Source organism: Cervus canadensis, chromosome 2 (genome assembly GCF_019320065.1).
Source record: "Cervus canadensis isolate Bull #8, Minnesota chromosome 2, ASM1932006v1, whole genome shotgun sequence".
Lineage (NCBI taxonomy): Eukaryota > Metazoa > Chordata > Mammalia > Artiodactyla > Cervidae > Cervus > Cervus canadensis.
Window position 1 is genome coordinate 48,691,379 of NC_057387.1, and position 27,218 is coordinate 48,718,596.

General features: G+C 39.9%; 1 protein-coding gene and 1 pseudogene across 6 annotated transcripts in view; both read right to left on the reverse strand.

Annotated features, from left to right (window-relative positions):
* Positions 1-9,981: 9,981 nt before the first annotated feature.
* Positions 9,982-27,218, reverse strand: part of RPAP2 (RNA polymerase II associated protein 2) — a 108,436-nt gene continuing 91,199 nt past the window's right edge. Inside the window, exon 12 of one of the 6 annotated variants that reach the window (XM_043460657.1) lies at positions 9,982-12,745. In XM_043460657.1, the coding sequence (XP_043316592.1) occupies positions 12,712-12,745 (34 nt within the window). In that variant the 3' untranslated portion in view covers positions 9,982-12,711. Of the gene's footprint in view, positions 12,746-16,641; positions 16,826-23,304; positions 23,356-24,173; positions 24,900-27,218 lie in introns of those variants that run through there. The other 5 variants (XM_043460652.1, XM_043460654.1, XM_043460653.1 and 2 more) reach the window with 5 other exon arrangements.
* LOC122436696 lies at positions 24,993-26,558 on the reverse strand (annotated as a pseudogene).

Sequence of the window (27,218 nt, forward strand, 5' to 3'; positions counted from 1 at the left end):
TTCCCCATCTATTTGCCATGAAGTGATGGGACCAGAGCCTATGATCTTTGTTTTTTCAATGTTGAGTTTGAAGCCAGCTTTTTCACTCTACTCTTTTACCTTCATCAAGAGGCTCTATAGTTCCTCTTCACTTTCTGTGATTAGGGCGGTGTCATCTGCCTTTCTGAGGTTACTGATATTTCTCCCAGCTATCTTGATTCCAGCTTGTGCTTCATCCAGCCCGGAATTTCACGTGTTGTACTTTGCATGGGTGACAATATACAGCCTTGACTATTTAATTCAATCAGTAGATCTCATTCTGATACTGTGATCAACTCAGGAATGGGGTTACAGTGTACTCCGAAACAAAGAATCAACGAGAAACTAGAAATTTTGAGAGTTACCAGAAGAGTCATCTTTTCTAGGTAACTGAATGAGGAAATATATAGGTATTCAGCCTGGCTATGAGCAACCTAGAGTTTAATAGTGAAGGGGCTTAAGGGTCTGGGTGGAATACAGTAAAGGGGACTCTACCTCTATTATTAAAAATAGGACATTTTGGTCCCCATATATACTATTTGTTTACTTTTAACTTTTTCAGAACCTTGAGCAAGAAAAAGGGGTGCTATTCATAGAGGACTTCTTGGAGCCCCAGTATAATCTTTGCAGACATTCATACAAACACATATATACAAATGATCTTGGAGTCATTTTAATGTATCATAATTTTGCATCATATTTTCTTAAAAAAATCCAAATTAACTTTTAAATCTGTCTTACAAATATTTCCCAGATATCTTATTTCTCTATGGCTTTTGTTTATGGCATGAAAGTTGTAAACATTTATACAGGTAAAATAATCTTTCATCTTTTTTAGAGTCTCCAGGTTTCCAGTCTTTGTTAGAAATGTCCCCCCATCTTCAGTTTTTAATGTAGTCTCCAAAGTTTTCTTGCAATGTATTTTTTTCACTCTTTAACTGCTCTTGACTTCTGTATTTTTTAAATCTGTGTGGAATTTTTTCTTTTTAATAATGTATAAGATTAGAGTCCCTTTTTACTTTCTCCCATATGGAAAACCACTTGTACTAGCATCATTTATTAAATAGTCCATTCTCTTCCTACCAAACTGAATTTCCATATATTATCATGTGTTAACTTTTTATTTTTTTGGCCTTGCCACATAGCCTGTGGGATCTTAGTTCCCTGACCAAGAATTGATTCGTGGCCCTCAGCAATGAAAGCACAGAGTCCTAACCACTGGAGTACCAGGGAATTACAATGTTAACTTTTCATAAATATTGCTATTGATTGTGGATTTTCTTTTCTTTTTTTTTTTTAACAACTGTTTTTCTATTTCTGTTTGACTCTATAATATGTTCTGGTAAGGCAAGACTCTTTAACTGTTCTTCTTTTTTACAGTTTTCTTGGCTATTTTCAGTCATTCTTCACATAAATTTGAAGATGATTTTATAAAATTCCATTGAATATGTTGTTTGTATTCTGATTGGAACTAATTTGACATATATATTAATAATTTGAGGAAACTGGCCTTTTAAACTAGTAGGTCTTCTGCTCCAAGAACACAGTATAATTTTCCATTGTCTAGATCTTGTTTTATATATTCTAACAGAGGATGAGATGGCTGGATGGCATCACCGACTCGATGGGCATGAATTTGAGTAAACTCCGGGAGTTGGTGATGGACAGGGAGGCCTGGCGTGCTGCGATTCATGGGGTCACAAAGAGTCAGACATGACTGAGCGACTGAACTGAACTGAACTGAATACATTTACTTCATTTAAGTCCTGTATCTTTCTTACTATATAGATCTCTGTGTTTTATATATATATATATATATTTTTTTTTTTTTTTTTTGCAGACAACATGTACTATTTTATTGGGCCTCAGAAACGTTAAATACAGAAATAGGGAGGGCTGGGCAAAGGGGCAGATGTGGACACACTGGCATTATTTTGATTGTTTAATGTAATGTTTTCCTTATTTCCTTTTCTACTGTTTTCCAATATAATAAAATTATTTTATTGTTAAAATTATTACATTAATAAATTTTAATGTTTATTTTATACCCATCCCACTACCAAAGAATGTAAGATTACTTAGTGAGATTGGGGAAGATGTGGGGATTAAACGTGTTGGGGGCTATGAAGCACAGGGCTAGCTTGGCCTGGAGCCTCAGGGTGTCAGGAAAGAAAGCAGACCAAGGACAAGAAGAAGAACTGATTGTGTATTTAGCGCACTGTGTTATGTTTAGTTCTACTGTGAGCAGTGCTGAGTAGCAGAGACCTGAAAAACAGTGGATTAAACAGAATAACATTTATTTCTGTCTTATATAAAAAAAAAGTCTATTGTAGGCAGTTCAGGCTCTATAGTACTCAGGAATTCAGACTGCTTCTAGCTTTACATTCTGCTGTCCTTCAGATGTGGCCCTCATCATTATGGTCCTAGATGAACTCAAGGCATCTCATCCATGTTCCAAGCAGGAGGATGAGGGATGGGGAGGGAGAGACAAAGGGCACATCTAGGGTGTATCTTAAAGAAATTTCCCAGAAGCTGCCAAACAATTCTGCTTATCCTGTTGGCTGTAACTAAGTTATATGTGGTCGTCTGCCTCCAAGAAATGTTGGGGAATATTTTTATTCAAGAGGAAAATTCTAAAGATTAAAAAGACTTATCCAAATCAAGATTCTAAGGATTCCAGGATGAAGTCTGAGCTCAGAAACAGCTATCACTCACCCTGTCAGCTGCTGGAGACAGCCCTGGCTGCCCAGCAATACTGGGAATCCTGCTCATCTAACATCCATTTTGATTTAAAATCTTTTGTGTTTGAGATAGATTTTTCTCTGTTGACAATGGGCTGGGTTTTGCCTGTTCATTAGGTGTGGAACTCCTGGCTTGTGGTAAATCCTGATTGGAAAACAATATAAACACGTTTCCTGGTAGATGTATAAATATATATAGATGTTGGTTGGTCCCCTCCCCTCCACCAACACACACCATAGAAGCAATTTGTAGCAATTTAGACGTGCTCAGCATCTGGCCCTCATAAAAGGTCTTGAGTGAGTCATGATTTTGCACCAACAGAGAGGGTTTGTCTTGCTTGTGGAGAGAATTGTGTTTACCTCCTATTCTGCCCGTGAACCTCTCTATTGCTTTATGATGATCAGTCTGATTTGTGTGCAAAGAGACTGGTGAGATAAGAATTCAGGAAAGGGGAGCAAGAATAAGAGGAGGCTCCAGACAGCTATATACTCAAGGCAAAACTACAAGTTTTAGGGGGCTTGCTGTTTCTGCTTTTGAGGAACCAGAAGAGAAAAAAAAAAGAAGCAGTGGAAAGAGCCTCATTTTGTGAGTTAGGAGATGACCTCTACTTCTAAGTAGGCTTCTCAATCTTTGGAGTCTCAGTTTGTTCATATGACAACTGGGACCATTAATGGCTGCCCTACCCAGTTGAGAGAGAGAGAAAAGAGCAGCTCTTGCTTGAGTTGTGGAGAAAGGATCTTAAATATGCCATCTCATTTAATGCCCAAGACAGTCCCATGAGGGAGGTGGCATTAAACCATTCTTCAGCTGAAGCAACTGAGACATGGAGAGGCTAAGTTGTTTGTCCAAGGTCACAGATGTGTTGTAACTCAAACTCACATCTCTCTGGCTCCAAATCCTGTTTTCTTTTTATTACTTAATGCTGACACTTAAGTCACAGGACACATCCCAGTCTCCCCCTGGGGAGGGGAAAAGCTCAAAGTTGCTTCCCTGCTCCGAGGCCTGAAGTATCCTTGTATCTTTTGTCATTACAGAAGTTCCAGCCAATCCGAGTTCTGTTTCCTCAGGACCCTGCTCTTTGCTGTGGGAGCAGGTGGGTTGTTAATCTGATAAACGGCTTCCTGCTAAGGTGGGAAGGCGAGCTAAAGAGCTGCTGAATTGCCCTCCAGAGTGGTAGGTTTGACACTCCAGTTGCTTTGGCCCATGAAATTGCTTTAGGACCGTGATCTGAAAGGATGAGGGCTTTGGGGTCAGTCAGCTCTGGGTAGGAGTCCTGGCTCTGAGTCTTGCTAACAGTGTGACCTTAAGTTGTCTGCCCTTCAGTTTCCTCATCAGTAAAATACAGATACGAGCTCACTAGAGGGTGGACGTTGTGACTATTAAATGAGCTAATGTGGGAAATGTGCCCGGCGCCTTATGCTGTACTCTGTACACAATTGAGTAAAAGGCAGTTGTGGTTTCCTTGGAGGGAGTGAGCAGACCTCCACGAGAGCTATTTAGGCAGTGAGTTGTTTTTGTGTCCCCTCTAGCTTAGAATATATGGGATAACTTACCTGTTATCTGAGGCATTTATAGAGTGTTAGGTGTGCCATACCTGCCAGGGACAGGTTCCTGGAACAGGACCTGTTCCAGCTCCCAGCCCGCTGACTCACAGGTCACCCTGATGTCACCAGTGAGGGCTCTGGGCCTTTCCCGGGAGGCGGTGAGAAGGGTGCCTGGGTCCAGGCATGGAACTTGATAAAGGGCTCATTGGCAGTCTGCTTGGTAGGAAGCCTAAGGTACAGCTGTCCTGGGGATTGTGTCAGGTGTAGACATAAGAGTTCGTCCTTCTGGGCTTTCCAAATACTCCATGATTCAACTCCTTCCCATCCCATTGTACACTCTATCTTGCTTGTTCCTCGACAGTCAACGCCTCCACAAAACTGGCAACTCATGAGTCTCCAAACACATAGAAACTCAGTCCTACTTCATTGGTTTGTCTGCAGTTTGGATCCCTACGTCTTTACTTCTTAGCCATAGCTAGATCATCTCTCAAGGCCGGCTCTCATCTGCCTCCTCCAGAAAGCTTTCCTTAACTTCTACAGTGCATGCTGACCTTTCTCCTTGTGGATCTCCTATTTTAGTGATTATTCATTAATTATGTCATTCATTACTTCATTCAATGCATTGGCAAGTCTTACCCATTCTATACACAAAAAGTACTTCCTAAATTCATTTAGTTCTGTCCATCTCTACTGCTTCCACCCTAGTCACCTCTTGCTTGAATTATTAAATATCCTTGTAACTGGTCTCCTTGCTCTTGCTCTTTGTTGTTGTTCAGTCACTCAATTGTCCGACTCCTTGCAACCCCGTGGACTGCAGCATGCCAGGCTTCCCTGTTCTTTACTATCTCCTGGAGTTTGCTCAAACTCTTGTTCATTGAATCGATGATGCCATCCAACCATTTCATCCTCTGTTGTCCCCTTCTCCTCCTGCCCTCAATCTTCCCTAGCATCAGGGTCTTTTCCAATAAGTCAGTCTTCACATCAGGTGGCCAAAATATTGGAGCTTCAGCTTTAGCATCAGTCCTTCCAATGAATAGTCAGGGTTGATTTCCTTTAGGATTAATTGGTTTGATTCCCTTTCATTCCAAGGAACTCTCAAGAGTTTTCTTTTGCTCTGCATCTCTCCAACTTTTTCATACTCTGTGGAGCATCCAGCAAACTTTGTTAGCCCCTGTCATTCTTTTGTTTGCAGTCTTCTAGTAGCTTCCCAAACTCACCACAGCCCAGGAGGCTCTGCTAATCTGGCACTTGAGTGTTTTCCCAGCCTCTTCTCAACCTCTCATTTCTCTTGCTCATTCTGCTTTACGCCCCTCAACCTTCTCTCTGTTCCCCCCAAAAGGCCAAACCACTGCCACTGCCTCAGGTTCTTTTCTCTGTCTGGGTCTTCTGCCTCGTATGTTTTCAGTTCCTCAGTGCCTGCTTCCTTCTCATTTCAGCATTGTTTTCAGCTGTGGCCTTCTTAGTGTGATCTTCCCGGAACACTCTATCTAAATTAGTTCCTGCTCTCCTCAAGTCACACTTTATCTCATTACACTATTTCTTTTATGTCATTAACATTTTATGAACTACCTGTTTTCTTTATATTGTCTGCTTCTTTCCAGTAGAGAGAAAGACAATACCCATCTTTTTCACCACTGTAACCTCAGAGTCTAGAATAGCTTAACATGTACAAAACTAAAAAATATTGTTTAAAAATTTATTATATGGGTATTAAATATCTTCTTTGTGTGAAGCACTGATAATCAGTAAGTACTTCTGATTAGAGATATGAATGCCTATTTTTAAAACAGAGTTTCTCAAAGGTAGTCCACAAACTCTGGTGCTCTGTCAAGGAGTTTGCAAGTGATTTGATGGTTTGAGGAAAAACTGATGGGCCAATTCTGTTCACATACACTTAACTAATTTAAAATGTAAGATTAGTTAAAATTTCCATAGAATTTTTATTTGTTGCTCTTGTTCAGTCACTAAGTCATGTCCAATATTTTGTTACTCCATGAACTGCAGCATGCCAGGCTCCTCTGTTCTCCACTGTCTCCCTGAGTTTGCTCAAATTCATGTCCGTTGGGTCAGTGATACTATCTAACCATCTCATCCTCTGCCACCCACTTCTACCCTCAATCTGTCCCAGCAACAGAGTTTTTTCCAATGAGTTGGCTGTTTGCCTCAGGTGGCCAAAGTATTGGAGCTTCAGCGTCAGTCCTTCCAATGAATATTCAGGGTTGATTTCCTTTAGGATTGACTGGTTTGATCTCCTTACTGTCGAAGGGACTCTCAGGCGTCTTCTCCAGTATCACAATTCAAGAGCATCAATTCTTCAGTGCTTCACCTTGTTTTTGGTCCAATTTTCACATCTGTACTTGACTACTGGAAAATCCATAGCTTTGACTATACAGACCTTTATCAGCAAAGTGATGTCTCTTCTTTTAATGTGCTGTCTAGATTTGTCATAGCTTTCCTTCCAAGAAGCAGGCATCTTTAATTCATGGCTGCAGTCACTGGCTGCAGTGATTGGGGAGCCCAAGAGAATAAAATCTATCATGGCTTCCACTTTTTCCCCTTCTATTTGCTGTGAAGTGATGGGAACTGATCTTTATATTTAGTTTTTTAAGGTCTAGTCTTTTGAATGTTGACTTTAAACCAGCCTTTTCACTTTCCTCTTTCACTGTCATCAGGAGGCTCTTTAGTTCCTCCTTGCTTTCTGCCATTAGAGAGGTAATCTGCATATCTGAGGTTATTGATATTTCTCCCAGAAATCTTGATTCCAGCTTGTGATTCATCCAGACCAGCACTTGGCATGACGTACACTGCATAGAAGTTAAGCAGGGTGACAACATACAGCCTTGTTGTACTTCTTTCCAAATTTTGTACCAGTCAGTTTTGCCATATCCAGTTCTAACTGTTGCTTCTTTGACCCACATACAAGTTTCTCAGGAGACAGGTAAGGTGGTCGAGTATTCCCATCTCTTGAATTTTCCACAGTTTGTTGTGATCTACACAAGTCAAAAGCTTTAGCATAGTCAATGAAGCAGAAGTAGATGTTTTTCGGGAACTCCCATGCTTTCTCCATGATCCAATAAATATTGGCAATTTGATCTCTGGTTCCTCTGCCTTTTCTAAACCCAGCTTGAACATCTGGAAGTTCTTGGTTCATGTACTGTTGTTGAAGCCTAGCTTGAAGGATTTTGAGCATAACCTTATTTAGAATGTGAAGTGAGCAGGAAGTTCTGTTACCTTCTTCTTCTTCTTTTTTTTTTTTTTTTTTTTTGCCAGTAAACAACTTAGTCTTGTATTTGCCCAAGGCCAGCTGTTGTAGGTACTGAGGCCCCAAGACGTCCAGAAGGGATGGAGGGGTGGGGGTTAGCCATCCTGCCTCCCGGGTGGTGCCTGCCCCATCCTGCTTCCTGCAGGAGGTGGGAGAGTAGATACAATGTACGCTTGCGTCATCAAGTATCTCCTCAATTTTGTGTGTGTGTCAGTTGCTCCGTGGTGTTTGACTCTGTGACCCCATGGACTGTAGCCGGCCAGGCTCCTCTGTCCAAGGGATTCTCCAGGCAAGAGTACTGGAGTGGGTTGCCATGTTACCTTCTTAATAATTGTTTCTTTTTATTCACTGCAGGGACCGCATTGGTTGATAATTTCAGTTATCAGCTATAGATTATTTGGGATAATGTGTTTTGTGTCAGGATAGTGTTAAAATTCTTAATTGTAAAAACCTGTATTTTTACTGTTACTATTGTGTTGCATTAAATTTGTCATGATTCAAAAGTAGTTCATTGAAGAGTAAAATTAATGATGAAATAGTGCAATACAAAATAACTCTGTAAGTGTAAATGTTGAATAGGGCTACAGTTTGAATATACACCATGAATCTTTTATGAGCTAGGGGACAAAATAATTTATAGGACTGTTGACTTGGCATCATAGCTGAAAATGAGAAGTTCAAATAAGAAATATAGTGCTGAATGTTTGAAAAGTGGACTTTATTGGATTTTATTGTAATGATCCCTAAGGGTATTGTTTCTTGTGATACTCTGTCCTATGGTGGCACAAAGCCATAAAACTTTGACACTTTTTTTTCTCTTTTTTTGGCAGTTCACTTGGCTTGTGGCATCTCAGTTACCCACCCAGGGACTGATCCTGGGCAATGGCAGTGAAAGTCCAGAATCTTAACAACTAGGTACCAGGGAACTCCCCACAATTTTAAAACAAAGTATGGCTACCTTTCTGTTAAATCAAATTATATTTTCCAGAATAAGTGTAGGAAACTGATTAATTTTGTCAGTAAAGGTAGAGAGGAGACCAGAACTACAAAAATATTGTTCAAAATTGTACTTCTTAGAGCAAAATCATACAAGTTATATTGCCATGAAGACACTTGAATAACTAGCTTAAGCTTAAGTAATGGTTAAGTGTTATGTTTGGAGAGAAAGCAGAATAAGCTTTGGGCACAATTCTTTTTATCAGGAGATCCTTCAAAAGTTAGTAAAGAAAATGACTTATGACTCATTTAGACTGTATAGACACTTTGACTATCCAGTGAAAAGTTAAAAACAGTTTTTATCCTTCTCACTGTTTTGGGATAATTATTAATTTAAAAACTATTATGTCTTGTTTATAATTTTAAAAATTGAAGTGAATTTCCAGCTAACTGTGGTAGATTGAACTCATGTTTACTTTCCACTACTTCCTCAAAATTGTTAGTAAATGGATTTTTAAAAAAGGATAAGTGTACTTCTGCTTTAATCTGTCATGGAGTAATAGGGATCACATTTACCCTGCCACTGTAAACAATCAGAAACTGTACAAAATGTATGAAACACCTGTTTTCTGATGTTGGACTAGAAGTAGTACAGGATTGTGATCCCTGAGGGAAGAGAGACAAATGAAGTGAGCTCCGTCATCACCTAAGCTTTTACCTAGAGGTACATTCTGGATCATGGAGCAGGGTCTGGGGATTCGCAAGTAAAGCACAATGTTCTCATTGACTGGAGGGGAGAGACTGGACGTCAGGGAGGTTGAAGCAGCTAAAAGTTGTGAGGAAGAATTCCATGCAAGAGACAGTTATGCAGAAAAAGAGCTCCAGAAATGTTAAATCTTTTCTGAATACCAAGAAATACTACTAAGAAACAATGGTGAAAACCTTTCTAAATTTGATAAAAATGCTAAGACAGTGATCTAAGAAGCTTGGTGAACCCCAAGCAGGATAAACCTGCAAACCCTGAAACTCACACCAAATCCCATCATAATCAAGTTGCTGAAAACCAATGATAAAGAGAGAAATTTAAAAGCAGCTAGAGGGAAGAAAAGACGGTATGTACAGAAAACTAAAGGATCACTGTAGACTTATTGTCTAAAGCTATGCAAGCCAGAGACAATAGAATGGCATCTTTAATTTGCTAGAAGAAAATGATAGCTTGGAAATAAGTGAAAGCATTCTTCAAAAGTGCAGGCAAGGGAATTCCCTGGTGGTCCAGTGGTTATGACTCATTGTTTTTGGTGCCAGGGCCCAAGTTCAATTCTTGGTTGGGCAACTAAGATCCTACAAACCACATGGTGTGGCCAATAAAAACCCAAAACCAACAACAATAAAAACAAAAGTGAAGGCAAAACAATAGTTTTTTTTCCAACAAAGTTGAAAGAATTTATAAATATACTGCTCTGTGAGAAATATTAAATTATTCAGGCAGAGAGAAAAAAATCAGGTGGAAATGCGGATCTACACAAAGGAATGAAGAGTACTTGAAATGGCATAAATGTGAGTAAATATAAAAGACTATCTTCCTTCTCATTAAAATTTTTATTTAAAATACAATTGACTATTTAAAGCAAAAATTATATGCATGCCAGGGTTTAGATCATATATAAAAGTGACATGTATGACAATAGTAGCACAGATGGAAGGAATGAGATGATAGTTATAAAGTTTATTATTAGGTTTTTATATTATATTTCAAGTGATATTATTTGAAGGTGCAATGTGATAGATAAAATATGCATTTTTAAACCCTAGAGCACTCACTAAAAAAAAAAAAAAGCAAAAACAAAACTCCAAACCAAAAAGGAAAAACAGAGAACTATAGCTGATAAATCAGTACTGGAGATAAATTGGAGTGCTAAAAATACTTAATATAAAATTAGGTAAAAAGGGAAAACAGGACAAAATAAAAAACTAATATGAAAATGATAGACTTAAACCAAACCATATTATTGTTATCAAATATAAAGCGTCTAAACACCCCAATTATAAGGCAGAGATAGACTTTTATCCAGTTAGGATAAAAAAACAAAACCCGACTATTCTCTGTCTAGGGGGAATCTACCTTAAATACACAGGTAGATTAAAAGTAAAAGGATGGAAGTTATACTACGCAAATACCAACCAGAAAAAAGCTAGCATGACTATATTAATAGCAAAGGGTATCTTAGAACAAGAAATTTCATATGGGATAAAGAAGGTCATTTCACAGTAGTTGAGAGTACAGTCCATCGGGAGGACATAACAATTCTAAATGTGTGTACATCCAATAACAAAGCTTCAAAATACATGCAACAAAAACTGATAAAGAAATTAACAGGGCTGGTGCACTGGGAAGACCCAGAGGGATGGGATGGAGAGGGAGGCGGGAGCAGGGATCGGGAAGGGGAACACATGTAAATCCATGGCTGATTCATGTCAATGTATGGCAAAAACCACACACACACACACAAATTAACAAACCCACTGTTAGAGGTTTCAACATTCTTCCTTTAGTAAATAATGGGATAAACTGACAATATCAGTAGGGATTTGGATGATATTAATAATACTATCAACCAACATGACTCAACTGACATTTACAGAACACTCTACTCAACAACAGCATTAGGCCATGTTATGAATTATAAAACAAGTCTCAATAAATGTAAAACATTAAAATCATACAGAGTATGTTTTCTAATAAGAATGGAATTTAAAACTATTAACAAAGATATTTGGTAAAAATAGCACATCTTTAAATAAGGTAAGGATCAAATTAGAAATAACAAAAGAAACTTTAAAATATTTTGAATAAAGATGAAGAAACTTTTCAGAATTCATGGAATACAGCTTAGTAGATATGTATAGCTTAGAAAAGAAGAAAGTTCTCCAATCAATGACTGAGGCTTTCACCTTAAGAAATTAGGAGAAGAGAAGCAATTTGAGTCCAAAGGAAGTGGAAGGATGGAAATAATAAAAGAAAACAGAAAAGAAAAAATTAATGAAATAAAAAATTTAGGTTTTTTAAATCAATAAAGTTGCAACATTACATAGAATGATCAATAAAAAAGACAAATTTTCAGTATCTTTCAGAAAAATAGAAAACAATATTAAAACCCTGTGTTAATTAAGGGGATAATAAAAAGATATTATGAATAACTGTGCAAATATGTTTGACAGCTTAGATGAAATGGAAAAATTCCTTGGAAGACAGTTTTCCAGTACTGACTCAAGAAGAAACATTTCTGAATATCCATATATCAATGAAAGTGATTAAATTCATATTAAGAAATGTTTTCACAAAGAAAACTCCTAGGCCCAGATGGTATTATTGGTGAATTCTGCCAAAAATTTAAGAGATAATACCAATACTTTAGCCCTGAAGAACTTTCAGAAAATAGAATTGGATAGTATACTTTCCAGTTCATTTTATGAGACTGATATTAAACCAGACAAAGACATTATAAGAAAAAAATTATAAAACAATGTCTCTTAGGAAGAGGCAAAAATCCTTAACAAACTATGAAACAGCAATATACTATTAATAAAAGGTAAATATGTCATGATTCAGGACTTATCTGAGGGATGCAAGGTTAATTTAACATTTAAGTATCAATAAGTATAACTTACATTAGCAGAAATAAAGAAAAAATATCTTTATAGATATGCATGAAAGCCTTTTATCAAAATTCAACACCCATTATGAAAATCTTATAGTAAACTGAATATAAGGAACTTCTTCAACTTGATAAAGGTTTTCCATGAAAACCTACATTTTATTCTTAATGGTGAAAGACTGTTTTCCAAGATCTAAGGATGAATGCTTTCACCACTGTTCTTCCTTTTTTAATAGTTTAGTTATTTGTTTTTGGTTGAGCTGGGTCTTCATTGCTACACATGGGCTTTCGCTAGTTGTGGCGAGCAAGGGCCACTCTTTATTGTGGTGTACGGGCTTCTCATTGTGGTGGCTTCTCTTGCTGTAAAGCGCAGGCCCCAGGATACCGGCTTCAGTAGTTGCAGCATGCAGGCTCAGTAGTTGTGGTTCTCGGGCTTAGTTGCTCCATGGCATATGAAATCTTCCCAGACCAGGGATTGAACCTGTGTCCCTTGCATTGGCGGGCGAATTCTTATCTACTGTACTGCCTGGGAAGTCCACCACTGCTCTTTTTTTCACCACTTATTTTTTAATATTGTTGTGAAGATCCTATCCAGGGTGATAAGGTAAGACATAGAGATTGGCAAAGAAGAAATGAAATAATATTATTTGCAGATGACATGGTTAACTATGTAGAAAATTCTGATTCTATAGAAAAGCTGCTGCTGCTGCTAAGTTGCTTCAGTCATGTCCAGACTCTGTGCGACCCCATAGACGGCAGCCCACCAGGCTCCCCCATCCCTGGGATTCTCCAGGCAAGAACACTGGAGTGGGTTGCCATTGCCTTCTTCCAGAAAAGCTGCTAGAACTAATGTAAAGTTCACAGGATACAAGGTCAATATATAAAATTATTTTTCTTTATACCAGCAATGAATAATTGGAGATGAAAAATTTTAAATACCACTTATCATAACATAGGGCTTCCCTGGTGGCTCAGGTGGTAAAGAATCCACTTGTGAGAGACCTGGGTTGGGAAGATCCCCTGGAGAAGGGAATGGCAACCCACTCCTGGATTCTTGCATGGGAAATCGCATGTACAGAGAAGCCTGCCAAGCTACAGTCTGTGGGGTCACAAAGAGTCAGACACAGGTGAGTGACTAACATGACAGTAACATAAAAAATACTCAGGTAGGGGTGAATACTCTGGTGGGGGTGGTTGTGTGCATGTGGGGGTGGGGTATATGGGAACCTGCTGTACTTGCATTTTGCCATGGATCTAAAACTGCTTTAAAAACTAAAGTTTATTATTTCAAAAAAACACATGAAATATTCAGGGACATATTTTCCAAGATTTAAGTTGAGACTTGTATACTAAAAACTACAAAACACTGCTAAGATAAAGTAAAGGAGACCTAAATAAATGGAGAGGTATGGCATCTTCATGAATTGGAAGACAATATTTCTGAGACATCTGTTTCTCCAAACTGGCTTGTAAATTCAATGTAATCATAATCAAGCTGATTCTAAAATTTACAGTGTAATGCAAAAGAGCTAGAATGGCCAAAACAATTTTGAAAAGAACAAAGAAGGAAGTCTTACACTACTTAATTTGAAGACTTACTATAAAGTTACAGTTATCAAGACATTCTTGGTATTGGCATAAAGATAGATATATGGGTCAACAGAAGATAATAAGAGATTTGTTACAGATCCAAACATGTACTGTAAATTGATTTTTTAAAAAAGATGGTTCTTTTTTCCTTTCTTTTCTTTTTTTAAAAAGATTATTTATTTATTTATGGCTGCGCTAGGACTTCGTTCCTGCACATGGGCTTTCTTTAGTTGCTGGGAGCAGGGGCTACTCTTTGTGGTTGCGGGCTTCTCACTGGAGCAACTAGTTGCAGAGTACTGGCTCTAGGTACGTGGGCTTCTCTTGTTGTGGAGTACAGGCTCTGGGTGTGCGGGCTTGAGTTGTTGCTGCACTCGGGCTCAGCAGTTGTGGTGCCTGGGTTTAGTTGCTCTGTGGCATGTGGAATCTTCCCAGACCAGGGATTGAACCTGTGTCGTCTGCATTGGCAGGTAGTTTCTCATCCACTGTACCACCAGGGAAGTTCTGTAGTCAGTGTCGGAGGTATTTCAGTGGGGAAAAGGAAAATCTTTTCAAGAAATGATGCCATATCAACTGGATAGCTATATGGAAACAACCTTATCCCTAACCTTCCACCATGCACAAAAAGTAACAGAAATGGATCCCAGACCTAAACATAAAAGCTTAAATTATAAAGCTTTTATCTAGAAGAAAACAAGAGAAAAAAATTTCGCAACTCTGGAATAGGCAAGTATTTCTTCAGTAGCATACAAAAACCACAAATGAAAATTTAAAGAATGTATCAAAATTTAAAGAGCCCAGGTAAACTAGCCCAAGTAAGAAGCAAATGTACTTACAGAGGTGATGAAAGGAATGCCTCAGATCACTGTGCAGCAGAACTGGAGGCATCCTGTGCATACTGGAACAGAAAGGCTCTGGGAAAGCTGTGTTCAAGGGACTGATAGACTTCTGATGTGTTTAAATAGAAGGAGTGGAGATTAACAGGGTGGAGAGTTTGGTAATGGATTAGTGAAAGATGAATAGAAACTAAGAAAACTAAGACAAGTATTAATTCTAGTTACTAGTTGTAAAAGGAGGAATGAGAAACCATACTGCATGGCCTGCCTGTAATAGCATTACAGATGATAAAAATGTAAACACTGAATATTAATCTATTTAGAAATGATATTGAAAGGATGGAAGAGGGAAAATGTGGAGCATCAGGTATGTGGTGGTTTCTAGTAGTAGTAAAAGACTTATGTCCTCATCTTCTATAAGCAAGTTAGTTGAATATATAGAGTGGGAAAGGTAGGGAAGGGAGTGCAGAAGGTGGCGGTTTTTCATAATGTCTTGTAGAATATTTTGAGTTTCTTGAACTATGCATATGAACATAATTAGTAAGTGGCAATATGAGGCTTCAAATCATGTGACTTTGATCACTTAACCTCTCTGTGCCTCAGTTATATCTTTCGTTGAAAATTAGTGTAATAATTGTGCTTTCCTCAGGAAGTTTGTTTTTAGAGTGAACTAATTTAATCTATGCAAAATACTTGGGATAGTGTCTGGTACAAAGTAAGTGCTGTGTAAGTGTTTCTGTTATAATTTTATACAGCCTTTACTTTGAAAAGTATTAAAATGAAAATAAAAACAAAAATAGTGCTGAATCTTCAGAGCTTTTACCTGATGTTGTGGCCCCTATGTATTTACCTAATATTGGTGATCTCTGTATCTTTAAGTCCTATTAAATAAATAACCCTGTAAGGAATGTATTTTTATTATTCTCCATTTTCAAATAAGCTGAGGCTCAGAGAAGTTAACCACCTACCCAAGATCAACCAGCTAGTTATTGCCAATAGCCCCAGTGTTAGGATTTCAACTGAGCCAACCTGGCCACAAATCCCAGCATTTTCCTACTTGCCTCCCGGGCTCACAGTTTACTGAGTGTTTCACAAGCCAAGGTAGGCCACAAGTTTTTGTGGGGGAGTGAGGGAGTGAACAGGGTACAGTCCCACATACCTCACAGAGAAACTGCACAGGGCATCATGGAACACACTCAGTGAGTAATCACAGATGGGGAGGCCTGGCCCAGGTGAGTGCTCATTAATATATGTTAAATGAATGCATGTGTGTGTGGGATTCTGAAGCCCTGGGTAGATTTCTTTTTTCTTAATATATATATTCCATTGAAGTAGAGTTGACTTACAGTGTTTCAGGTGCACAGAAGGTGATTCAGTTATACATACACACATATATTATTTTTGAAATTATTTTCCATTATAGGCTATTATAAGATACTGACTATAGTTCCCAGTGCTATACATAGCATATGTCACATAGCTATTTTTTAATTAGAAATCTAGCATTCTATTCATATTAAGTCAAACAAGTGAAATCAAAATGTCATAAAGTTTTTAGTTAGGCAAAAATGTATAAATTTTCCAAAATATATATATTATACATATTACTTATATATATATATATATATATAAAGGTTTTTCTACTATGCTTGATAAAGAACACCAAGAAAAAAAGATGGAGAAATTGGAAAACATAAACTAAATGAATTGGAAGAACTGAATATGAAATAGAAAAAGTGAAACAAACTAGATAAAAGTAAAAGATCATCATATAGTCCAGTTGTTTTTGAACATGACTACTCATCAGAAACATAGCTGGCGCTCTGGAGGAAAAAAAAAAGCCAATACCTGGGCATTTGCATTTTTCAGAAAATTTCAAGATAATTCTGATATGCATATGGGTCTTAAAAAGTGATTACAGGTTTTTCTGTTAAATCCTAGTTTTGGTGATACAGAATTCTATTATTTTTCTTTTGACCAGTGGTATTAAGTGAGTAATAGTTACATAATCACAATAGTAATAGTAAAAGATGTTTATCAGTTTTCACAATCAATAGCCAGACAAAAAGTAAAAGATAATTACAATTGCAAGCCATAATGGGAACATGATTAACTTAACAATATAAAATAATTACATAGAATTTGAATATGGGGGGGGTCAAACAGAGTGATGTGTTAAGTAGAAGTGCTTACATGCACAGGTTTTCATCTTCTGGGCAGATTTTAAAGTGCTCCTCAGATGACCTTATATGCGAGACAGCAAAAAAGAGATGCAGATATAAAGAACAGACTTTTGGACTCTGTGGGAGAAGGCGAGAATGGGATGATTTGAGAGAATAGCATTGAAACATGTGAATTATCATATGTGAAACGATCACCAGTCCAGGTTCGATGCATGAGACAGGGCACTCAAGGCTGGTGCACTGGGATGACCCTGAGAGATGGGATGGGGAGGGAGGTGGGAGGGGGGTTCAGGATGGGGGACACATGTACACCCATGGCTGATTCATATCAATGTATGGCAAAACCCACTACAATATTGTAATTAGCCTCCAATTAAAATAAATTAATTAAAAAAAAATAAAGTGCTCCTCGGGAATGCAGGCTGTTGCGGGGGCGGTGGGGGTGGCGGTGAGGAAACAGCTTCAGGGGAGACTCTAAAGCTCCGCACTGCTCTGTCAGGCCTGACCACCCCCATCTCAGGGCATGAAGCTGAACAAGCTGAAGGCTGAGTGTGACATTTATCCAGCCAGTTAATTCCATATACTCCTAAAAAATAAATTAACCCAGAATTTTAATTTGGGGTCCTCATAGTAATGCTAACTGATTTCTCCCACTCCCCCCACCCAGATGTCCCAGAACCTTACTTCTCTCACCAACATGAGCGAGCTCACTTTCTTAGCGTTTCATTTTTCACAAAAAAACTTAAGGCTTTAATCACAGAAAGAACAAAGTTGTGATACATGTGTTTGCTGGTTTATTGAGTTGAAACTCTCAGAAATGGGTTAGAAAGGTCATCAGCAAATGCTTCTTCTTCCACTTAGTAAACATTCCTTCTCTGTCCTAGAGGTTTTCCCCGAGAAATTTCTAATGAAACTGAGCTGTTTTCCCAAACTCTAGAAAACCAAGGGCTGCTGGGTAGCCCCATGATCTTTTAACCTCTAACCAAGCCTGGATGCTTCAAACAGAAATATCTGAGCCTTAAAACCAAATTGTTCTGACTCAAATCCAAACCCTGTCTACAAGTTCAGCTCTCTCTGTGGCAGTGACCCTTGTTCTAAAACGGAAGTGGGGGTGGAGGTGGAGGAATCTCAGTTTAGCTCACCCAGACAGGGTGGCTGCCCTGATCCCAGGTGGGTTTTGATTCAAAGAGTCCTGTTTTGTGCTCCTGTCTCTCTCTTCAAAGCTCATTGAGCTTTTTTGTTGCCATAGACTATGAGTTTGAAACCTGGTTTCTAGCAATCTCTGCTAAACGTGGCTTGAACTTGTGTCAACTCTGGGTCTTAGTCTGTGCTTTCTTATAGTCAGGGACTTAGACCAGCCCAGCGCTTTTCAACTCACTCCAGTATTCTTGCCTGGAGAATCCCAGGGACAGAGGAGCCTGGTCGGCTGCCAACTATGGGGTCGCACAGAGTCGGACATGACTGAAGTGACTTAGCAGCAGCAGCAGGGCTTTTCATATCCTTTCCCCAAGTTGCAAGACTCTGGCAAAGGAAATCTATCTGGATGCCTGCTACGGAAAAGAGGTAGAGCCGCTTGACTTCTGAAGGTGGACTCTCTCCCCTACCATGTGGCCATATCGAATGCAGTTTTAAAATTTGGTTTTAATTTTTTCCCCCAAAGATGGATAATACGTTAATAGGATAATGGGAGGAAGAAAATAAAGAGGTAAGAATGTGGGAGGGAGTGAGTTAACAAATCATTGGCTATGCTTTGCATATGAAAAATGGAGATAGATGGTATAGTAGAAGATATTAGTACTCTGTTTCTCTGAAATGTCTTGCAAATTATTATATGAAATTTTATTGTTGTTTGTATGCCAACTCAAAAGAATAACATTATAGTTAAGTGAACACTGTCTTGGCTGCATGACCCTAGCAGGTCAGGGCTCAGATGGGTATCCATCCAGGGACCTGGCTTTTCCTGCCCATCTAAATAATAAAAGTTTTCACTGCTACAACACTTCAGTTTATGCTGTCTTATTTTTGTGATAGGCTCTATAAGCTTGGTTGAGTCAAGGGTCACCCAGAAAATAACCAGCTTCCACTTTCTTTACTTATGCAAACTAGAGCTAGGCGACTGAGATCTTGCCTTTGGTCTGCAAGACATAGGGAGTTTTGCAAGCCCTAGGGGAGTGCAGAATTTCCTGAAGATGTTGCAAGGTGGCTGACTTTCTTCTGAAGTCATGCAATATTCTCCTTTGCTTTAGTTATGACTGCAGAGGTGCTGGGAAGCAAACTGAAAACTAGCACCTTGAAGCAGGCTTTTCTCCATGGGTCCACCAGAGGCGAGGCAGGCTCCTTTGGAGGGAAGAGCTTGGTGCCACTGCTTTCAGCTAAAGGTACTGTGATCCAGTTCCACCTCCTTGCTGCTTCACTAGCAATCAGTTTTCTGAAACACAAGTGTTTTTGCTGAAGGTAGGAGATGCAAAGGCTTGAAAATTTGGAGAGCAGAGGGCTGGATGGCTGAGGTTTTACAGAAGTTCCTGTTTTGCTATTTTAATTTGGAAAAGGATACAATTCCCACAGAATTCTGTGGAATTCCCACAGAAAACAAGCTTTATTGAAGAACACATTTCATTAACATTCACACTGTGGTCCCTATACAGTCACTGTTCCATATCTCTTAGCTCCAGGTGGTACTGCATTAAGAAGAGAACCTGGACATCAGAGGCCCCCAGGAACCTGTTTCAACCTCACTCAGCCCTTTCTAGGCACATTTCAGATGAAAGTCACCCCTGCTCCTCATTCCACCTTCAGCCCAGCAGAGGTGGCCTTCTAGACATCCTACCTCCTCTTTTTCTACCAGGGCTTATAATGTGAAACTCTTAAAGATTTTAAAACTTCACAATGGTATCACTTTCCTTGAGTTTAGGTAAATCTTTATAGAGAATGGATCCTGTTCCCTAATGAGTAGGAAAATTACCTAGTTTTTGGACGTGACCGTAAGGAGAAGATGCTAAATAATACCTTATAGAGATTCCACTAAATATATTAAGCCTAGTGAGGATTTTAAGTGTTTGAGTGTATGAAGGGAATGGAATTATTCAAAGGGAAAGATTTTTTAAAAAGTCACCATTCTCTGACTATAACAGCATATGGGCTAGTTGCTGAAGTACTTTAATAGAAAGTGAAACTGAATCATACTGTTTACTTTTCAGAGTAAAAGCTATTGAGAATTCAAATTTTCCCTGAAAGAGTAACAGGGATTTTGTAAAATACTCCTTTCTGTTCTTTGAAATTCAGAGTTCATATGAAAACCTGGGGGTTATGCCTTATTGAAGTAACACTTCAATAATGAAGAATGCCAGATGGGGTCAAGGAGTTGTGTTCTGGAGAGAAGACCAGGGTGTGCTCTGAGTCAGCAGAGCACATGACTGAAACACAGATTGGGTCAGACACCCAAGGCCTAGGGAAGCAGCTGCTCAATCTTGTGTTGGTTGAGAGCCTAGTAAATGGCAATACCAGTGTTTAGAGGGGTCTCACAATACATTTTAGAGTTAGCTTAGGTGAGCTGCAACTCAGTGTATGTCAAAGGGCCTAGAGAGAGTACAGGAAAAGTTAGGCAAAGAATAGATATACAAGGGCAAAAAAAAGGATCTTTCTTAAGAAAATTAATTTTGTAAGTTTTTCATTTGTAGGGTGGTTTGCTCACTTTCCTTCCTCTGTGCTTGAAAATAAATTACTGCCCCAACAATGCTAGTTCATTTAGCCTGGATGGGTCATGGTGGACAGTTGGTCCACTGGAGAAGGGAATGGCAAACCACTTCAGTATTCTTGCCTTGAGAACCCCATGAACAGTATGAAAAAGCAAAAAGGTATGACACTGAAAGATGAACTCCCCAGGTCGGTAGATGCCCAGTAGCTATTGGAGAAGAGTAGAGAAATAACTCCAGAAAGAATGAAGAGACAGAGCAGAAGCAAAAACACCACCCAGTTGTAGATGTGACAAGGGATGGAAGTAAAGTCTGATGCTGTAAAGAGCAATATTGCATAGGAACCTGGAATGTTAGGTCCATGAATCAAGACAAATTAGAAGAGGTCAAATAGGAGATGGCAAGAGTGAACATCGACATTTTAGGAATCAGTGAACTAAGATGAACTGGAATGGGTGAATTTAACTCAGATGACCATTATATACCTACTACTGTGGGCAAGAATCCCTTAGAAGAAATGGAATAGCCATCATAGTCAACAAAAGAGTCCAAAATGCAGTACCTGGATGCAATCTCAAAAACGACAGAATGATTTCTCTTCGTTTCCAAGGCAAACCATTCAATATCATGGTAATCCAAGTCTATGCCCTGACCAGTAATGCTGAAGAAGCTGAAGTTGAATGGTTCTATGAAGACCTACAAGACCTTCTAGAACTAACAACCCCAAAATATGTCCTCTTCATTACAGGGAACTGGAATGCAAAAGTAGGAAGTTGAGCTACCTGGAGAAACAGGCAAATTTGGCCTTGGAGTACAAAACAAAGCAGGTCAAAGGCTGATAGAGTTCTGCCAAGAGAACACATTTGTCATAGCAAACACCTTCTTCCAACAACACAAGAGAAGACTCTACACATGGACATTACCAGATGGCCAATACCGAAATCAGACTGATTATATTCTTTGCAGCCAAAGATGGAGAGGCTCTATACAGTCAGCAAAAACAAGACCGGGAGCTGACTGTGGCTCAGATCATGAACTGCTTATTGCCAAATTCAGACTTAAATTGAAGAAAATAGGGGAAACCACTAGGCCATTCAGGTATGACCTAAATCAAATCCCTTACGATTATACAGTGGAAGTGACAAATAGAGTCAAGGGATTATATCTGACAGAGTGCCTAAAGAACTATGGATAGAGGTTCATGACATTGTACAGGAGGCAGTGATCAAGACCATCCCCAAGAAAAAGAAAGCAAAAAGGCAAAACGGTTGTCTGAGGAGGCCTTAGAAATAGCTGAGAAAAGAAGAGACGCTAAAGGCAAAGGAGAAGAGGAAAGATATACCCATTTAAATGCAGATTTCCAACGAATAGCAAAGAGAGATAAGAAAGCCTTCCTCAGTGATCAATGCAAAGAAATAGAGGAAAACAATAGAATGGGAAAGACTAGAGATGTCCTCAAGAAAATTAGAGATACCAGGGGAATATTTCATGCAAACATGGGCTCAATAAAGGACAGAAATGGTATGGACCTAACAGAAGCAGAGGATATTAAGAAGAGGTGGCAAGAATACACAGAAGAACTATACAAAAAAGATCTTCACGACCCAGATAACCACAACAGTATGATCACTCACCTAGAGGCAGACATCCTGGAATGTGAAGTCAAGTGGGCCTTAGGAAGCATCACTATGAACAGTGCTTGTGGAGGTGATGGAATTCCAGTTGAGCTATTTCAAATCCTAAAAGATGATGCTGTGAAAGTGCTGCACTCAATATGCCAGCAAATCTGGAAAACCCAGCAGTGGCCACAGGACTGGAAAAGGTCCGTTTTCATTCCAATCCCAAAGGAAGGCAATGCCAAAGAATGCTCAGACTACCGCACAATTGCACTCATCTCACACGCTAGCAAAGTAATGCTCAAAAGTCTCCAAGCCAGCCTTCAACAGTACGTGAACCATGAACTTCCAGATGTTCAAGCTGGTTTTAGAAGAGGCAGAGGAAGCAGAGATCAAATTGTCAACATCCGCTGGATCATCAAAAAAGCAAGAGAGTTCCAGAAAAACATCTGCTTTATTGACTATGCCAAAGCCTTTGACTGTGTGGATCACAACAAACTGTGGAAAATTCTTCAAGAGATGGGGATACCAGACCACCTGACCTGCTTCCTGAGAAATCTGTATGTAGGTCAAGCAGCAACAGTTAGAACTGGACATGAAACGACAGACTGGTTCCAAATCGGGAAAGGAGTACGTCAAGGCTGTATTTTGTCAGCCTGCTTACTTAACTTATATGCAGAGTACATGACATGACTGAGCGACTGAACTGAACTGAACATCATGCGAAATGCCAGGCTGGATGAAGCACAAGCTGGAATCAAGATTGCCAGGAGAAATATCAATAACCTCAGATATGCAGATGACTCCACCCTTATGGCAGAAAGTGAAGAAGAACTAAAGAGTCTTTTAATGAAAGTGAAAGAGGAGAGGGAAAAAGTTGGCTTAAAACTCAATATTCAAAAAAAACCCAAAAAAACTCAATATTCAGAAAGCTAGGATCATGGCATCCAGTCCCATCACTTCATGGCAAATAGATGGGGAAACAGTGGAAACAGTGGCTGACTTTATTTTCTTGGGCTCCAAAATCACTGCAGATGGTGACTGCAGCCATGAAATTAAAAGACGCTTGCTCCTTGGAAGAAAAGCTATGACCAAGCAGAGACATTACCTTACCAACAAAGGTTCGTCTAGTCCAAGCTATGGTTTTTCCAGTAGTCATGTATGGATGTGAGAGTTGGACTATAAAGAAAGCTGAGCACCGAAGAATTGATGCTTTTGAACTGTGGTGTTGGAGAAGACTCTTGAGAGTCCCTTGGACAGCAAGGGGATCCAACCAGTCTGTCCTAAAGGAAAGAAAGCAGTCCTAAATATTCATTGGAATGACTGATGCTGAAGTTGAAACTCCAATATTTTGGCCACTTGATGCAAAGAACCGACTCACTGGTAAAGACCCTGATGCTGGGAAAGATCGAAGGCAGGAGCAGAAGGGGACAACAGAGGATGAGATGGTTGGATGGCATCACCAATGCAATGGACATGAGTTTGAGTAGGCTGTGGGATTTGGTGATGGACAGGGAAGCCTGGCGTGCTATAGTCCATGGGGTTGCAAAGAGTCGGACACGATTGAGTGACTGAACTGAACTGAAACAAAACTGTAGTTGATCCTTTCTTTTTAATCATGTTTGCCAATTTCCTCAGAGTTTTCTCTCATTTCAGATGCCTTTGTCTTGAAAAGAACACACCCTGGGTCTTACCTACCTCTGGGAATTTCTTCTTGAAGCTGCCCCTGCCTGGACCATACCCTCCATCCCTTCCTAGCTCTCTGACTTCTCTCCACTTCATAACTCCCATCCATTCTTCCATGCCATCACAAATGTCCCCTCCTACCACCACAGCATACCCTGTGCCTTTTAGGTGGTAATATCATATAATTTAATGTCTAAATCAGAATACTTTTGGAAGTAAAAGAGGGTACTTGTAATTAAAAATGATGCTGAGCTTACATTTATATACTCGGGACTATCCCAGGCATGCTAGGATGGATGTTCCTCTTCAGGTCATTTACTGTAGTCTTGCCTTTCCCATAGGCAGGCTGAAGATTCTGAGGGCAGTGACTGTCTCATGTTTGCATCCCTTCTCATATCCAGTTAGTATCTTTTAAAAAATAAACTTTTTATTTTGAAATAATTTTAGATTTCTAGAAAGTGGCAAAGATAGTACAGAGTTCCTGCTTACCCCTCACCCAATTTCCCCCATTGTTTACATTTTATATTTCCATGATACATTTGTTAAAATTAAGAAACTGCCTTGGTTTGTTGCTATTAATTAAACTTCAGACTGTATTTGAATTTCACCAGTTTTTTCATTAATGTCTTCTTCCTGTTCCGGTTCAGACCATGACACTACACTGCATTTGGTTTACATGGCTCCTCTAGAATGTGACATTTTATTCTTTCCTTGTTTTTCATGACTGTCTCGAGGTATTCACAAAATTTCCTGCAGAAATGTCCCCTCAGCTTGGTTTGTTTTTTCTCATGGTTAGACTGAGGTTGTTTTTAGGGTAAGACCAGCACAGAGGTGAAGTGCCCTTTTTGTCATATATGTCAGGGCGACACATGCACATGGCGTCACTGGGGATGTGGGCTTTCATCATTCGGGAAAGGTGTTCTTCCTGTCCCTGTGCTGTTCATTGGGAGCAAGTCGCTGAGTTTAAGAGTCTCTAACTACCTCCTGGAAGGGATAGTATCTACATTTTTTTTTTTCTTTTTCCTGGCTGTTTTGGGTCTTCATTGTGGTGTGCAGGCTTCTCTGGTTGTGGCAAGTGGACTTAGCTACCCTGTGGCACGTGGGATGTTCATTCCCCGGGCAGAGATGGAATCTGCGCTCCCTGCATTAGAAGGTAGATTTAAAAAAAAAAAAAGTTAAAACATTTACATTTATTTTTGGCAGTGCTGAGTCTTTGTTGCCGCTCAGGCTTTTTTCTAGTTGTGGCTACTCTCCAGCTGTGGTGTGTAGGCTTCTCACTGTTGTGGCTTCTCTTATTGTGGAGCATGGGCTTCAGTAGTTGTGGCTCCCAGGCTGTAAAGCACAGGCTCAGTAGCTGTAGCGCACAGAGTTAGCTGTTCAGTGGCATGTGGTATCTTCCCGGATTAGGGATTGAACCTGTTTCTCCTGCATTGGCAGGCAGATTCTTTACCACCGAGCCAACAGGAAAGCCCCTAGAAAGTAGATTCTTAACCACTGAACCACCAGGGAAGTGCATACACAGAGTTTTATTTATTTGTTTCCAAACTGATTCTGACCACCTTATCTCTGTTTTCTGTTTAAGAGCCTGTGGAAGAACAGCTTAAGACCACCCAGTGATTGTTCCCATCCATTCAGTGGCCTGACAAGTGGGAGCTTCAGACCAGCCTTCAGTGGCAGGCTGGGCACTCCAGTGTTCTGCAGCCAACAGCTGAATAGGCACAGAGGACCCCAGCCTGCCTTCAGGCTAGCCTGTAACCTCAGGTTGAGCAGCAGTAAACTCAGGAGCTAGAGCAGTTCATTCGCTTGGAAATGCCTCCACAGTCACAGCCTTTTGAGCATGCCTCGCTCTTCTTTTTCAGTCTTCTCAGGATCTCTAAGTAGAGATCAGACATGACCTGTCTGATCACTTGGAGACTGTGCAGAACACTTCCCAGACCAGTATCCACTACATCAGGCCTACTGAGTGAGCTCCCTTGTCATTGCAGGGGATGAGTGTCCACGTAGCAAAATGAAGAATGTGTTACACAGAGTGATGGTAGGCAGGTTAGCATAAAAGGCTGGTGGTAAGCCCTGGGGTAATAATCACCAGAAAAATGAGGCCCCCGGAAGCTGTCTGGATCTGACTAGTGTAGATTCCAGGAGTGAAGCACCTGGGGAGTGGCTCCAGTGGCGGGAGCAGCAAACTTCAATGAAGTCTGCCGGCCAGTATCCCTGAAAGATGACAGTGGCATCAACCAGTTTTTCAATGGCAACAATGGCATGAACTGTCAATGGAAGCCTCTCCCAAGTCCTCTAGATTTATGATATAGATGCCATCACTCTTCCTTTTGTACATGCAATGTTCCACTTGGAAGTCAAGGTTTGTACCACTTAAGTGTGTTCCTGCTGCTAGTAATTTGGGGACATCCTCCTCTTTCATATACAGGACACCGAGAATTGTAGACATCATGAAAATTTCCCTTTAAGTTATGGGGATAGAGGACAATGCCATATAGATCCCTCTCTGGGTAGTACAGAAGGACTCTACATATATTACTTGGAGTTCTTCTGTAAGGAAGATTTGTCTCTTCTACCTCATTTATTTTTCAGTCACATATCAGTGTGTATATTTCTTTTATACTTCGGGTCACGATTCAGTACTATATTGTTATTTATTTTCATTGTTGGAATGGCATTGGCCATTGGGAGCTTTCAGGTTGGTTCCTGTGTCCTTTTGACATACTTTCTTTTGGTTTTTGAGCACTTGCTTACCTTAAAGAATCTGCCTAAGATGCAGGAGATCTGGATTTGATCCCTGGGTCAGGAAGACCCCCTGGAGAAGGAAATGGCAACCCACTCCAGTATTCTTGCCTGGGAAATCCCATGGACAGAGGAGCCTGGTGGGCTACATTTTATGGGGCCGCAGAGAGTCAGACATGACTGAAGCGACTAACACCTCGCCTTATGGTATTATAAAGTGCTCCAGACTTGTCTTGTATTTTCTCTGCCCTAGTCCTAGAACTAGCTATTTTCCCAAACATCTTCCTTTTATGACATTTGGCTCCTTTAACGACATTTTGAAACTAAGATCTAGCATAGCTCTCTGAGCTAAACTGAATTCTGCTCAGGTGTTCCCGAGTTAACATAAACATGGCAGAAGGGTGAGGGAGGCAGATGCAGCACCTGGAAAAGCTGCTGGCCCCACAGTGACCTTGTGGCAGAAGCAGCAGTGGTCCATTTGGGCATCAGTCCATTTGGTTTCTGTTCCTCGTGAGCCACTGGCCCTTCACCTGAGGCCCTAGACCTGCACGGTGTGGGAGATAACTAAAGAGGTGTTTCTGGGCCCAGGGAGGGAAGCAGTGGGATACAGCAGCTGCTTCTTCTCTTTATCCTGGAGAGCTGCCACTAATAGGTTAGAGGAGGGGCCCTGTCATGTATGATTTCTCAAAATTTAATTTTTAAAAACTGTGGTGTAAGTGAC